General features: G+C 37.0%; 1 protein-coding gene across 1 annotated transcript in view; it reads right to left on the bottom strand.

Annotated features, from left to right (window-relative positions):
• SNAPC3 (small nuclear RNA activating complex polypeptide 3) overlaps positions 1–14,228 on the bottom strand; it is a 37,341-nt gene that overhangs the window by 22,249 nt on the left and 864 nt on the right. Inside the window, exons 2-3 of the mRNA XM_024760466.1 lie at positions 14,021–14,098; positions 5,844–5,928 (exon numbers count right to left, since the gene is read on the bottom strand). Coding sequence (XP_024616234.1) covers positions 5,844–5,928; positions 14,021–14,098 — 163 coding nt within the window. The remainder of the gene's footprint in view (positions 1–5,843; positions 5,929–14,020; positions 14,099–14,228) is intronic.

Here is a 14,228-nt window from a genome sequence, read left to right as displayed (position 1 = left end):
GTTTCCTGGTGTGCGAGGAGAGGGGATTAAGAGCGCTGCTTAAAGGAGCTCCAGAGACGGGCGCGAGCCGCAACTAAAAGTGCAGACCCCAGAGACGGGCATGAGACGCTAAGGCTGCTGCTGCCGCCACCAAGAAGCCTGTGTGTGAGTACAGGTCACTCTCCACACCTCCCCTCCTGGGAGCCTCCGCAGCCCGCCATTTCCTCTTTTTGTGTGTATGTGTATGCTTCTGTGTGAGATTTTGTCTGTATAGCTTTGCTTCCACCATTTGTCCTAGGGTTCTATCTGTCCGTTTTTGTTTATTTCCTTAAAAAAATTTTTTTTCTTAATAATTATTATTTTAATGACCTGCCCACCAGAAAGACAAGATCCAGCCTCATCCACCAGAACACACGCACTAGTCCCCTCAACCAGGAAGCCTACACAACGGGAACTACGAACGTGCAGGTACAAAGCGAGAGAGTGGCATGGACATATATACACTACCAAACGTAAAATAAATAGCTAGTGGGAAGCAGCCACATAGCACAGGGAGATCAGCTCGGTGCTCTGTGACCACCTAGAGGGGTGGGAGGGAGGGAGACAAAAGAGGGAAGAGATCTGGGAACATATGTATATCTATAACTGATTCACTTTGTTATAAAGCAGAAACTAACACACCACTGTAAACCAATTATACTCCAATAAAGATGTAAAAAAAAAAAAGGCAGAAGATTGGCAGGTTGGATAAAACTAGATCCATCTATGCACTCTCTACAACAGACTCACTTTAGATATGAAGACACAAAGAGACTGAAAGTAAAAGATGGAAAAAGATATTCCATACAAATATTAACTGAAAGAAAGCTGAGGGGGCTATATTACTGTCAGGCAGAATAGACTTTAAGTCAAAGAAAGGTTATAAGAGACAAAGAAGGGCATTATATATTGATAAAAGATACAATCCAGCAAGATAAAATATTTATAAACATACGCAGCTAACAGTAGAACTTCACAAGATATAAAGGAAAACTGACAGAACTGAAGGGAAAACAGATGGTTTCTACAATAATACTTGGAGATTTCAATACCTCACTCTCAGCAATAAGTAGAACATTCATATGGAAAATTAATAAGGAGACAGAAGACTTGAACAACACTAGAATCCAGTTAGAACTAACAGACATATATAGAACACTCTTCCAACAATAGCAGAATATACATTCTTTTCAGGGGCACAGGGACCATTCTCTAGGATAGACCACCAAGTCTTAATAAATTTAAAAAATTAAAATCATTAGAAGTATCATTCCTGGGACCTCCCCGGTGGCACAGTGGATAAGAATCCACCTGCCAATGCAGGGGACACAGGTTTGAGCCCTGGTCCAGGAAGATCCCACATGCCATGGAGCAACAAAGCCCATGCGCCACAACTACTGAGCCTGAGCCCTAGAGCCTGCGAGCCACAACTACTGAGCCCATGTGCCACAACTACTGAAGCCCAAGGGCCTAGAGACTGTGCTCTGCAACGAGAAGCCACCACAACGAAAAGCCTGCACACCACAACAAAGAGTAGCCCCAGCTTGCCGCAACTAGAGAAAGCCCACATGCAGCAACGAAGACCCAATGCAGCCAAAAATAAATAAAATAAATAAATTTTTTTAAAGAGTATCATTTTTGATCACAAGGGAATGAAACTAGAAATCAGTAACAGGAGGAAAACTGAAAAATTCCATGTAGAAATTAAACAGCATGCTTTTAAACCACCAATGGGTCAAGAAAGAAATCACAAGGGAAATTACAAAATACTTTGAAACAAATGAAAACGAAAACACAACATAAGAAACTTACGGGATGCAGCAAAAGGAGTACAAAGAGGGAAACTTACAGCTCTAAACATCTACATTAGAAAAGAACAATCTCAAACCAATAACCTGAGGAACCAGAAAAAGAAAACTAAACCCAAAGCTAGCAGAAGGAAGGAAATAATCAAAACTAACTCAAGAAGAAAGGGAAAATATGAATAGACCTGTAACAAGTAAGAAAGTTAAATCAGAAATTAAAAACCTCCTAACAAAGAAAAGCCCAGCACCAGATGGCTTCACTGGTGAATTTATCAATACTTCCTGAAGTCCTCCAAAAAATCTGAAGAGGAGGGAATACTTCCTAATTCATTCTATGAGATCAGCATACTCTGATACCAAAGTCAAACAAAGAGACTATGAGAAAACTACAGGCCAACATCCCTTATAAGTATAAATATAAAAATTCTCAACAAAATACTAGTAAAACAAGTTCAACAGCATATAAAAGGGATCACATATCACAACCAAGGGGGATTCATCCTCAGGATGCAAGGGTAGTTCAACAAATGCAAATCAATGCAATATACCACACTAATAGAATGATGAAAAAAACACATCATCTCAATTGATGCAGAAAAAACATTTGACAAAATCCAATACCCTTTCTTAAAACATTAAATAATGTTAAATAATTTTTTAAAACATTAAATAATACCCTTTCTTAAAACATTAAATAATGATAAAAACATTAAATAAAACAGGAATCGAAGGGAACTTACTCCATATGATAAATGTCATATATGGAAAACCCACAGCTAAACTAATACTCAATAGTTAAAGATTGATAAGGATGTACACTTCTGCCACTTCTATTCAACAAAGTACTAGAGAAATTCTAGCCAGAGAAATTAGAGGGAAAAGGAAGGAAGGAAGGGAGGGAGGGAGAGAGGAAGGGATGGAGGGAGGGATGGAGGAAGGAAGGAAAACAGGTCAAGTGAGCAACCAAATTGGAAAAGAATAAAGTTATCTCTGCCGATGACATGCATGATCTTCGACGTAAAAAATCCTAAAGAACTCACATACACACAAAAATCCTGTTAGAGCTAATAAATTTAGCAAAGTTGCAGGATATAAAACCAACACAAATATCAGTTGTATTGGGCTTCCCTGGTGGCACAGTGGTTCAGAGTCCGCCTGCCAATGCAGGGGACACAGGTTCGTGCCCTGGTCCGGGAAGATCCCACATGCCGCGGAGCAGCTGGGCCCGTGAGCCATGGCTGCTGAGGCTGCGCATCCGGAGCCTGTGCTCCGCAACGGGAGAGGCCACAACAGTGAGAGGCCCGCGTACCACAAAAAAAAAAAAATAATCAGTTGTATTTCTATACAATAGCAATGAACAATTTGAGAAGAATATTAAGAAAACAATTCCATTTAAAATAGCAAGGAAGGGCTTCCCTGGTGGCGCAGTGGTTGAGAGTTCACCTGCCGATGCAGGGGACACGGGTTCGTGGCCTGGTCCAGGAAGATCCCACATGCCGCGGAGCAGCTGGGCCCGTGAGCCATGGCTGCTGAGGCTGCGCATCCGGAGCCTGTGCTCCGCAACGGGAGAGGCCACAACAGTGAGAGGCCCGCATACCGCAAAAAAAAAAAATAGCAAGGAAAGAAATAAAATACTTAATAAACAATGCAACAAAGGAGATGAAAGACTTGTACATACAAAAAAACTACAAAATGTTGCCAAAGAAAATTAAAGACAACCTAAACAAACTGGAAAACATCTTTTGTTCATGGACTGGAAGACAATATCGTTAAGATAACAATGCTACCCAAAACAATATAAAGATTTGATGCAACCCCTATCAAAATCTCAATGCTTTTTTTGTTCTTATTACAGAAATAGAAAAACTCATCCTAAAATTCGTATGGAATTTCAACGGACCATGAATAATGAAAACAATTTTGAAAAAGAACAAAACTGGAAGACTAACATTTCCAAATTTCAAAAATGACCACAAAGCCACAGTAATCAAAACAATGTGGTACCAGGATATGGACAGACATACAGACCAATGAAACAGAATAGAGAACTCAGAAATAAACCTTATTTGGTCAACTGACTTTTAACAAAGGTACCAAAACCACTCAACAGGGAAAGGACAGTCTTTTGTGCTGGGAAAACTGAATATCCCCATGCAGAAGAATGAAGTTGAACCTTTACCCTATACCATACATAAAAATTAACTAAAAATGGATCAACAACTTAAGAGCTAAAACTATTAAACTCTTATAGAAAACAGGGTCAAATAAAAAATCTTCATGACGTTGGATTTGGCGATTGTTTCTTAAGTATGACACCAAAAGCACAAATAATGGAAGAAAAAAAACAGATAAATTGTATTTTATCAAATTTTAAAACTTTTGTATATCAAAGGACTCTATCAAGACAGTAAAAAGACAATCCACAAAATGGAAGAAAATATTTTAAAGTTATATATATGGTAAGCATCTAGTATCCAGAACATACAAAGAACTCACAACTCAAAAACAAAGAGACAAGCCAATTTAAATACTGGCAAAGGACTCAAAGGACTTTAATAGAACTTTCTCCAAAGAAAATATACGAATGGCCAAAAAGCACATGAAAAGATGTCCAACATCAATAATCATTAGGAAAATGCAAATCAAAACCATAATGAATACCACTTCACACCCATTAAGATGGCTATTATCAAAGCCTAGAAAATAACAAATGTTGACAAGAATGTGGAGAAACTGAAACACTCCTGCATTGCTGGTGGGAATATAAAATAATTCAACCCCTGTGGAAAACAGTTTCGTAGTTCCTCAAAATGTTAAAGCTAGAATTACCATATGACCAAGCAATTCCACTCCTTGGTATATACTGAAAAGAGCTTAAAATGGACTCAAACAGATACTTGAACACTAATGTTCATTATAGCATTATTTACGATAGCCAAAAGGCAGCAATTACCCAAATGTCCAACAACAGATGAATGAATAAACAAAATGTGGTATATCCATACAATGGAATATTACTCAGCCATGAAAAGGAATGAAGTTCTCATGCATGCTACAGCATGGAGGAACCATTAAAACATTATAGTAAGTAAAATAGGCCAGATACAAAAGAACATATACTGCATGATTCTACTTATATGAAATATTTATAATAGGCAAATCCACAGAAATGGAAAGTAGAACAGAGGTTACCAGGGGCTGGGGGAAGGGAGAATGGGGAGTTGGTGTTAATGGGTATAGAATTTCTATTTGGGATGATGAAAAAGTTCAGAAAATAGTGGTGATGCTTACACAGCATTGTGAATGTACTTAATGCCACTTAAATGAACATTTAAAATGGTTAAAATGTTAAATTTTATGTTATGTAAAATTTACCACGATTATAAAAAGGAGTGTGAGAGAAAACAGGTGCCCTTCTGCACTATTAAGTGCCTAAAACAGCATTTGGCTCGTAATAAGTTGTCAAGAACATGTACTGAATGAACCTATCATGTCTACTAACACTTAATTCCTCATTATTCACCATCTTAAATTATTCTGAGGGTTTTAGCTAAGAAATAATGGATTAGAAAAGAATATAGTTAAACCAAAATCAGGAGCAGAACAAAAATATCAGAAAGAGGGTGGTGAAAGGCATGAAATTAGCCTAATACAGAGGGCAAGACCAAAGTAAAAGCAAAAATAAAGGCCAAGATCTGACAGGAAAATGTGCCATCACTTGAATTTTTTTTGTTTTTTTTTTTGGCTGCACTGCATGGCTTGCAAGATCTTAGTTCCCTGACCAGGGATCGATTCTGCGCCCTTGGCAGTGAAAGTGGAGTCCTAACCATTGGACTGCCAGGGAATTCCCCATCACTTGAATTTTATCGGTCTTTTTCTCCTACTAGTTCCCAGTCCCAGTGAAGTTTCTCTAATTTGTTTCCAACTAAGCACATCCAATATAAAGCCCCCATACAGTCATCACTAACATCAATGAGAGTTTGTTTCATGGGAAGAGGTGGAAAAGATAAGACTTTTTACCATCTCATAAGCAAATGTTTCTTGTCTGCAGACCCGGTCTATCGTTATGGTTTCTTCCCGGTGTTCCAGAAGTCTCTTTCTAACCCTGTAACAAGAAAAATCAAACTTCAACATTCTTTACTGGGGCTTCAAAAATATCTTTAATATTTAGCTTTTTATTCTGAACTAATTTTAGACTTGAAGAAAGGCTGCAAAAATAGTACAAAGAATTCCCTTATATCTCTTACCTGGCTTTCCCTGTTAACATCTTACATGTTCATAGAATAATTATCAAGACCAGGAAATTAACATTAATACAGTATTATTAACTAAAGAACTTTTTTGAATTTCACAAATTTTTAACTTTACTGCCTTTTTTGTCCCAGGATCCTATTCAGACACCACATTGCATTTCTTATTTCTCCTTTCCCCTCCAGTCTTCTACAGTTCCTCCGTCTCTGTCTTTCATGACCTTGACACTTTCAAAGAGCCCTAATCAGTGTTTTTATAGAAAGTCCTTCAATTTGGGTTTAATTGCTGTTGCCTCATAATTGGAGTAAGCTTATAAACTTTTAACAAGAATACAAGAATGTTTTCCTTCTCACTGTATCATCCTGACGTTCATAATGTTAATATTAGTATGTCTTATTCCTGTAGATATTTACCTTGGTTAAGCTCCTGTCTGCCAGGTTCCTACACTAGAAAGATATTTTCTTTTCCTTTGTCCCTGATAAGTGTTTGCGGGGAGATACTTTGAGACTATGCAAATCTTGTTTCTCCTCAAACTTTCATCCAGGAATTTTAGCACTCACCAGTAGATTTTGTCTACAACACTTATTACTGTGGTTTATACCTAACAGTGATTCTCTATTTTCCTCCTTTAACATTTATTCATTGGTATTATGAGGAAGACCTGCCTCTTTCTTCCTATTTAGTTATTTGGTTATTTATATTTTTAGTATGAACTCATAAATATTTACTTTATTCTATAGGTTAAAATCTAATACTACTGTTATTCTGTTGCTCAAATTATTCTAGTTTTGGCCACTAGGATCTCCTTCAATTTGGCTCTGTTCTTTCAACAAGCCATCTTTTTTTTTTTTTCTTGTTAAGTATTTCCTTGCTTTCTGGCACCACAGAAGATGCTCAAGGCTCACCCTGTATTTTCGTGTCTCAGCCCTGGAATCAACCACTTCTAGGAGCCCTAGTTCCTTCACTGGAGAGAGGTTTAGACACCTGTACCTGAGCATGAGGTGTTCTCATTGTTACTGCAGTCACTGCTTCCAGGACTCTCAGCAGAGAGAGGTACGAAACATACATATATATACTAAACCACACATGTACAAATATCTGTGTTTCTGTATTTTTCTGTTTATATATTTTTTAACTTCAATAATGTAGTTTATTTAACCCAATACTCTGTTATATATTTTTAAAGCCATTGAGTTTATACTAATACTTCTAATCCCAAACTAAAATCAGGATTCATTTTAGCCTTCAGCCTTTCCTTGTTTATAACTTTTCTCCACAAGAAACCCAGCTCCCTTTATCTATAATCTATTCACTTACACATTCAGTTCTTTAAAAAACATGGTTTCAGAATTGCTAACCTACACCCCTGTGAAAAACACTAAAAATTAATAGTTCTTTTTGTCTTCAGCCTTACAACACTGAATCCAAGTACACTTTTATACAGAATCAGATTAGATCTTTCTTACTAATTCTCTTCAGTGTTGTGATGCTATTCATTTGTAACACAATTAGACTCATTTGTTAGTTTCACATTCTATTTTGGGTCTCCCCCTACATCTTGGCTGGTTTTAATTGTCTGATTACTTTTGGGTTGTGTAAAAGATACATGAAACACTACCATGATTGTAAGAGTTATAAAAGGTATACATATTCAGAGAAGTATCATTCCCTCTTTGTCCCGACCACTAACCTGTACCTATTTCCTTTCTTTCCACCCCTGTCCTACCCACCCACCGCAGGCCACCAATCTCTACAGTTCTGGTTTACCCTCTCCATTTCTTTTGTTCAAATACACAAATACCTATGTATTTTCTTATATTCCTTTTTGTGTCAGTCTGAGTTCAATTAGGAGAAAAAAACTAAACAGTAATTTGAACAAAGTTTAATCTAAAGAATTATTAACTTTTAACAGAGGACTGGAGTAATGAGAGACTGGCAAGTAAGAAGTAGAGAACGCTAGAGAACAAAGGAGTAGCATACAAGGAACCCTACCCCTTGCGCTAAGAAAGAATACCCAAGGAAGGCTCCCTTTTCTTCCCCCAGGACTGAGAGCCAGACCTTATTGGAGAGGGAATGGCTGTGACTTGCTGAATGGCAGAGAAGTTGCTAGGGTGCATCAGTGGAACCTGCCGGAAATCTGCCCTCAAGGGTGACAGGAAAAGTTTTTCCAGGGAGGTTTCAAGGGGAGTGGAGCAGCAGGGAAAGCTCTGTGCTACTGACTGCCGGGTACTGCGGGAGCTGGATGCTGGGGAAGCTGTGTGTGCTGCAGGACCCTGCTGAGCCAGCACATGGCACCAAGAAGCAGAACTCCTTCCTCATGCAAAGTCTCTCCTGTGCCCTTTACTGACAAAGCTTAATACTGTGCCAGTTGGGAAAGGAAAAATATTTAAAGAGCTGAGACTCATTTTTACAGAGCAGGCAAAAAGGGTACACTTTTAGATGAGAACCAATAAACCGATACCCAATGAAACTTCGTTTTTACAAGCAGGGTTAACGTATGCTTCTGGGCTTTGCTTTTGTCACGTAACAGTATTTCCTAGAAATCTATTGGTTCATCCTTCCTTATCCTTGAGCACAGCTACACAATACTGCACTGTGTGGATGTCCTATAATTTCTTCAACACTCTCCTATGTATGTATATTTAGGATATTTCAAATATTTGCTATTACAAACAATGCTGCAACGAATAACCTTATGCATAATAAATTTTCATATTGTTGGAGGTATATCTTCAGTAGAGATTGCTAGAAGTGGGACTGCTAAGTGCCTATGTAATTTTGTGTTGGGCATTACCAAATTTCCCTAGAGGAGGGCTGCTATCAATTTACGTTTCCATCAGGAATGTCTGAAAATGCCTGCTTCCCTCAGACTCATCAAAAGAATGTATATTTTAAAATTTGTGCCAGTCTGATAGGAGAAAAAAGGTATCTGTCACTTTAACTTGCATTTCTCTAATAATGAATCTGCATGAACATTTCTTCATGTTTGTGAGTCATTTTTATATCTCTTTTGTGTGTGAGTTATTGGTTCATATCTTTTCCCCATTTTCCCTTTGGGTTTTTGGTCTTTGTCCCTCAACTTTTAAGGTATTATATATTTGGGTTACCGGCTCTTTGTGTATATGTTATATTTTCTCCAAGTCTGGCAGCTGTCTTTTGACTTTGTTTATGGTGTTTTTTGTCATGCAAAATTTTAAATTTTTATATGTAGTCCATTTTATCAATCTTTTCCTTTTATTACCTCTGGATTTAAATCAGTTAGAAAGCCTTTCACTACACCAAGGTAGGTATGTTTCATTTTCTGCATTTTGATCCCACTCCCTCTGGAGTTTATTCTTGTGTATAGCGTCATACTAAATTTCCATATGCATTTGAATCTAACTGGACTTTCTCTTCTATTCCACTGGTCTATCTGTCTATTCATGAGCTAGTACCCACTGTTTTAATTATAAAGGCTTTGTAGTATATTTTAATATATGGTAAAATTACCAGGCACTCACAATTTTCTCCTCCTCACCCAGTTTTTTCCTAGTTACTTTTTTTTTTTTTTTTTTTTTGGTATGCGGGCCTCTCACCGTTGTGGCCTCTCCCGTTGCGGAGCACAGGCTCCGGACGCGCAGGCTCAGCGGCCATGGCTTACGGGCCTAGCCACACCGCGGCATGTGGGATCTTCCCGGACCGGGGCACGAACCCGTGTCCCCTGCATCGGCAGGCGGACACTCAACCACTTCGCAACCAGGGAAGCCCCCTAGTTACTCTTGAATATATTCCATATGAACTTTATTATCAACTGTCTAACTCCATAAAATAACCAATACTTTTAGCATTTTTATTGGGATTGCACTTAATCTGTAAATTAACTTAGAAAGAACTAACAACATTATAATGCTTAGTATTCCTATTCAAGAACACAGGATATCTTTCAATGTTTTCAAGATCTTTTCTGAGTCTTTCAGGAGGGTTTAAAATTTTCCCTTACCTCAGTTTTACACATTTCTTGTTAAATTTATTCTTAAGTATTTAACCTTTTTGACTATTGTAAATGGGATTTTCCTCCATTATGTCCTCTAATTGTTTACTGTTTGTATCTACGAAGGCCATTTTTTTATTTATCAATTTTGTATCCTGCTCTTACACTAAATTCTTTTTTGGTTTTTGTCTGTTTTAGCATTGATTTCTTTTCCAGATAATACCATTAAATCATTCACAAATAGAGCTAGTTTTTCTTCTTTATCTACCCTTATGCTTCTAATTGATTCCTCTTGTCAAACTGCATGGCTAATCCTGTAATACAATGCTGCAAAGCAGTGAGATACTAGGCATGCTTGCTTATTCCAGATCTTAGCAGAAATATATGTACTGCTTCCCTATTAAATAAGATACTAGCTTTACAACTAAGGTATATATATTCTACCATGTTGTAACAGTAGGCCTGTTAGAACAGTTCCATGTTAGAATGGCCTGATTTTTGTTTTTGTTAGTAAATTCTAGTTTTATTATGTTGTGATCAGAGAGTGCTGTTTGTTTTATCTCTACTCAATGGATGTTATGATGTTTCCTCTGTGACCTTATAACCAACTTTTGTGAATGTGCCACACAGTCTCTAACACAGGGTTATAAATTTTATGTATATATATGTATCTCCATAAGACATATCCTACTGATTATGTTGTTTAGAGCTCTTAACTCCTCACTTTTTTTAGCCAGTTGATCTGTCTTGTGCTGAGATTGGTATATTAAAGTGCCCTATTGTTAGTATGTTTCTAGCTATGTTTCCTTGGATCCCCTATAGTTTTGTTTTATAAAGTTGGCTGCTATATTCTTTGGGGTATATATAAGTATTCTATCTTAACTGTGGTTTGTGGCCTTTAGCACTAAAATGTGTCCTTTGTCATATTTAATGTTTGGGGACTTGAATTTTATTAGTCTGTTATCAGGACCATTACAGCTGCTCAATTTTTCTTTCCATTTATCTGGTATACTTTTGTCCCACCATTTATTTTTAACCTCTCTGAATTACTTTATTTTAGATGTGTCTGTTGTCTCTGCAAGGTTTTCGTTTTGTGAGCCTAATCTAAACCCTTTTATGAGACTGCAGAAAAACTGATGCCTTTGGCCTCAATTCTATTACATTTTCTAATTGTGTGTATTTTGTTATATTAGCTGTTTTTTTCATTATGAGACATGTCTTTCTGCTTGTCTATTTTTTAGAAATTGCAGAGGGAGGTTTGGTATTTGCATTTTTGTTCCAGTGGTTACCTTTGCATTTATATATTTTTTAATGCCCCTTGTTACCCATTTTCTCTCTGAAATATAATTGTTTTACTAGGATACATCTCAGAGTTGATAATTCTGAGTTAATTTTCCCAGGTAACTGGTGAGCCCTTTTAATTTGTTCAGGTTTTCTTCCCCATTCTGGAAATTTTTCTTAGATTATACTCTTAAATATTCTATCTACAAGCTATTGTACTAAAAACAATGTTGCTTAACCTTTGGAGAAAAGAAGTGCTAGAAATGTATTTTATGCCACAATAAAGGGGTCATGTACTTAGGTTTTGTTTTTACTTTACATTTTTAAGTTATTGGTAGGGAAAAGAAAGGAAGGTTTAGTGAAAGAGAAAGCAGAGAGATACAGATTTTTGGCTTTTGGCACAAGCCTAATTCACTTGTGGTACTGTTAAGATTAAGATTAGTCTTATTTTAAATATAATAGTTTTAAAGTACATCAAAATAATCCCAGCTAAGGAATGCTGCACTAACTCCTTTTACATTAGATTATACATATAATTCTACTCACATTTCCTATGGAAGGGACTAGAAGACAACCAAGGAGATCCAGTTGATCTAGTAACAGAAAATAGCCAGGGGAAGCACTGTGTAAAGCAGTCTGAAAATTACTATTTCACATAGCTCAATAACATCATTATAAGCCAATTAGCATGTAATTAACTATAGAAAAAAAAAGTCTGCTTTATAAATATCAACTTTCTTCTTTTAGCCAATCTCTAAAAAAATCGCTTCCTTAGGTTTATGCAAGTTTCATTTATTCCACTCATCTACAAGTATCTACTGACTCCCTATTATTATATGCCAAAATTCTAGGAATGAGGGACATGGCAGTGGGTGTGATAGACACAGCTTATGGAACTTTTAAGTCTAGCTAGAAAACAGAAAATTAAATAAGTACAGTATAAGTGTGAAGAGTATTTCAATTAGAGAAGTATCGCCGGCTACACGAGCATAAAAGGGGAGCTAGATGGAGTTCTTAGTCCTTCAGCTAAAACTTGAAAGATGAGTAGAAGTCAGCCAGACCGGGGGATAAGGAAGTGTGAGTGTTCTAGGCAAAGGCCTAGGATGAGAGAGCACATTCTAGGAACTGAAAAACAGTGTAACATGGCTGGAGCACTGCAGTGATGTAGGGCCGAAAAGACCAGCAAGATCCATCCTATAGAGAACCTTGTGATCCATTTAAGAACTCAGGACTATGCCTAAGAACCATTGAAAGATTTTATGTAAGAGAGTGAGACAATCAGATGTGCATTTTAGAAAAAAATCCAAATAATCTATCAACAATAGTTAAAGGGTACCAAATGGAGTAAAGCAGTCCGACAGGCTTAAGCGCAATTCACAGATGAAGGAGCTTGGACTCTCAATGAACCTTCAAAGACTTTAGAAGTGTTAGAAGAATTCTAGACATTACAAGTGTATCTATTTCCAAAGGGAGATAGATGGGTTGTAGAGATGTGGAAATGAATGTTAGGGACTCAAAGACTGGTTAGGTTAGGGTTCAGTTGGGAGAGGGGCCATGTGCATCCTGAGGCACTGAAAGAGAAAATGGTTGAAAACAAGTCAAGAAAGGCAGATCTGGGCTATGTGGAAGGTTTCAAATGTCTAAGTAAAAAAATCTGAAATTTGCCCATAGAGGAGAAGTTGAGCCATTGACGATTTCTCAGCAAATAAGCATGCTTAGGTGATAGCAGGATGGATAAGTCAGGAGAAAACACAGGACCTAGGAAAGACAGGAACCTTTTATAGTGCTCCAAGTGTTGTTAATGTAAGCGTTAGCAACAGGGATAAGAGAAACAGATTCGGCAATTACAAAAATAAGCCAACAACAAGGTAGGGTCGAAACACCTGCCTAAATAGAAAGGGTAGGATAAAGTATGACAACATAGCTGAGATGGTGTAAAGTAAATGGGCTACAAACTGGAAATTACAAATTTCACTATTACATGCAGTTTCTCTATAATAGTATTACCATAGAGCAGCCTTTCTCAAAATGTGGTTGGCAGACCGGAATTGATCTATGAGCTATTTGTTATCCAATCAGTACAGACAATGAGAGTAAGCATTTAGAAATGTTCACACCTATGTGACAGTAATATTACTGTTGAATTTAATGATAAAAAACTTGGAGTTTTATTATGTTTGTCTTTTAATTTCATTTTTCTAGTAATTCATTTTTATCCTATTTTACAAAAGTATGGATCTGACAGAAAATTTTCAAAAATGAGTCCTTTACCACACTATCAGAGTATTTAGCTTGCCACCCCAAAATCTAAGCAGATTAACTGTACCTTTGTAAACACTTAAAAATAAACACAAATTTGAATATGGACTGGATATTAGAGATAATGCTGTTACTGTTAATTTTCTTAGGTATAATAATACCACTCTGATTAAGTAGTAGGATCATACTTTTAGAAGCTATACACTGATGTACTTAGCGGTAAATTATCATGATGTCTGCAACTTACTGAATAGTTCAGCCATAGAAAAAGACACACACGAGGGATCTCAAACACAGACAGCTAAAGCCAATACGGCCACATGTCAACAATGGTTGAATTTAGGAGGTGGGATAACAATACCATACTCTCAACTTTCGAATAATATAATGTTGAAAAAAATATTTAAATAAGTAACAAAAGCAAAGTCCTCCATACCCCAAAGTCACTAGGTCAGTATTTTCTGGGATGACTTCTGGATCCTCCCCTTCCTCAAGGCACTTCAGTTTATCAAGACTAAAACAAAAACAAACAAAGTAATCACTGCATCCTGTCCTTAGCAAGCAGGAGTTGTGTCCTAAATACATCACTGAATAATTAAGCAATCAGATAACCAGAATTAAAGGCGAATTCTGTGCCAATGTTC

This window comes from Neophocaena asiaeorientalis, unplaced genomic scaffold (genome assembly GCF_003031525.2).
Source record: "Neophocaena asiaeorientalis asiaeorientalis breed wild unplaced genomic scaffold, Neophocaena_asiaeorientalis_V1.1 scaffold174, whole genome shotgun sequence".
Taxonomy (NCBI): domain Eukaryota; kingdom Metazoa; phylum Chordata; class Mammalia; order Artiodactyla; family Phocoenidae; genus Neophocaena; species Neophocaena asiaeorientalis.
This window is presented reverse-complemented; position numbering and strand designations above follow the sequence as displayed.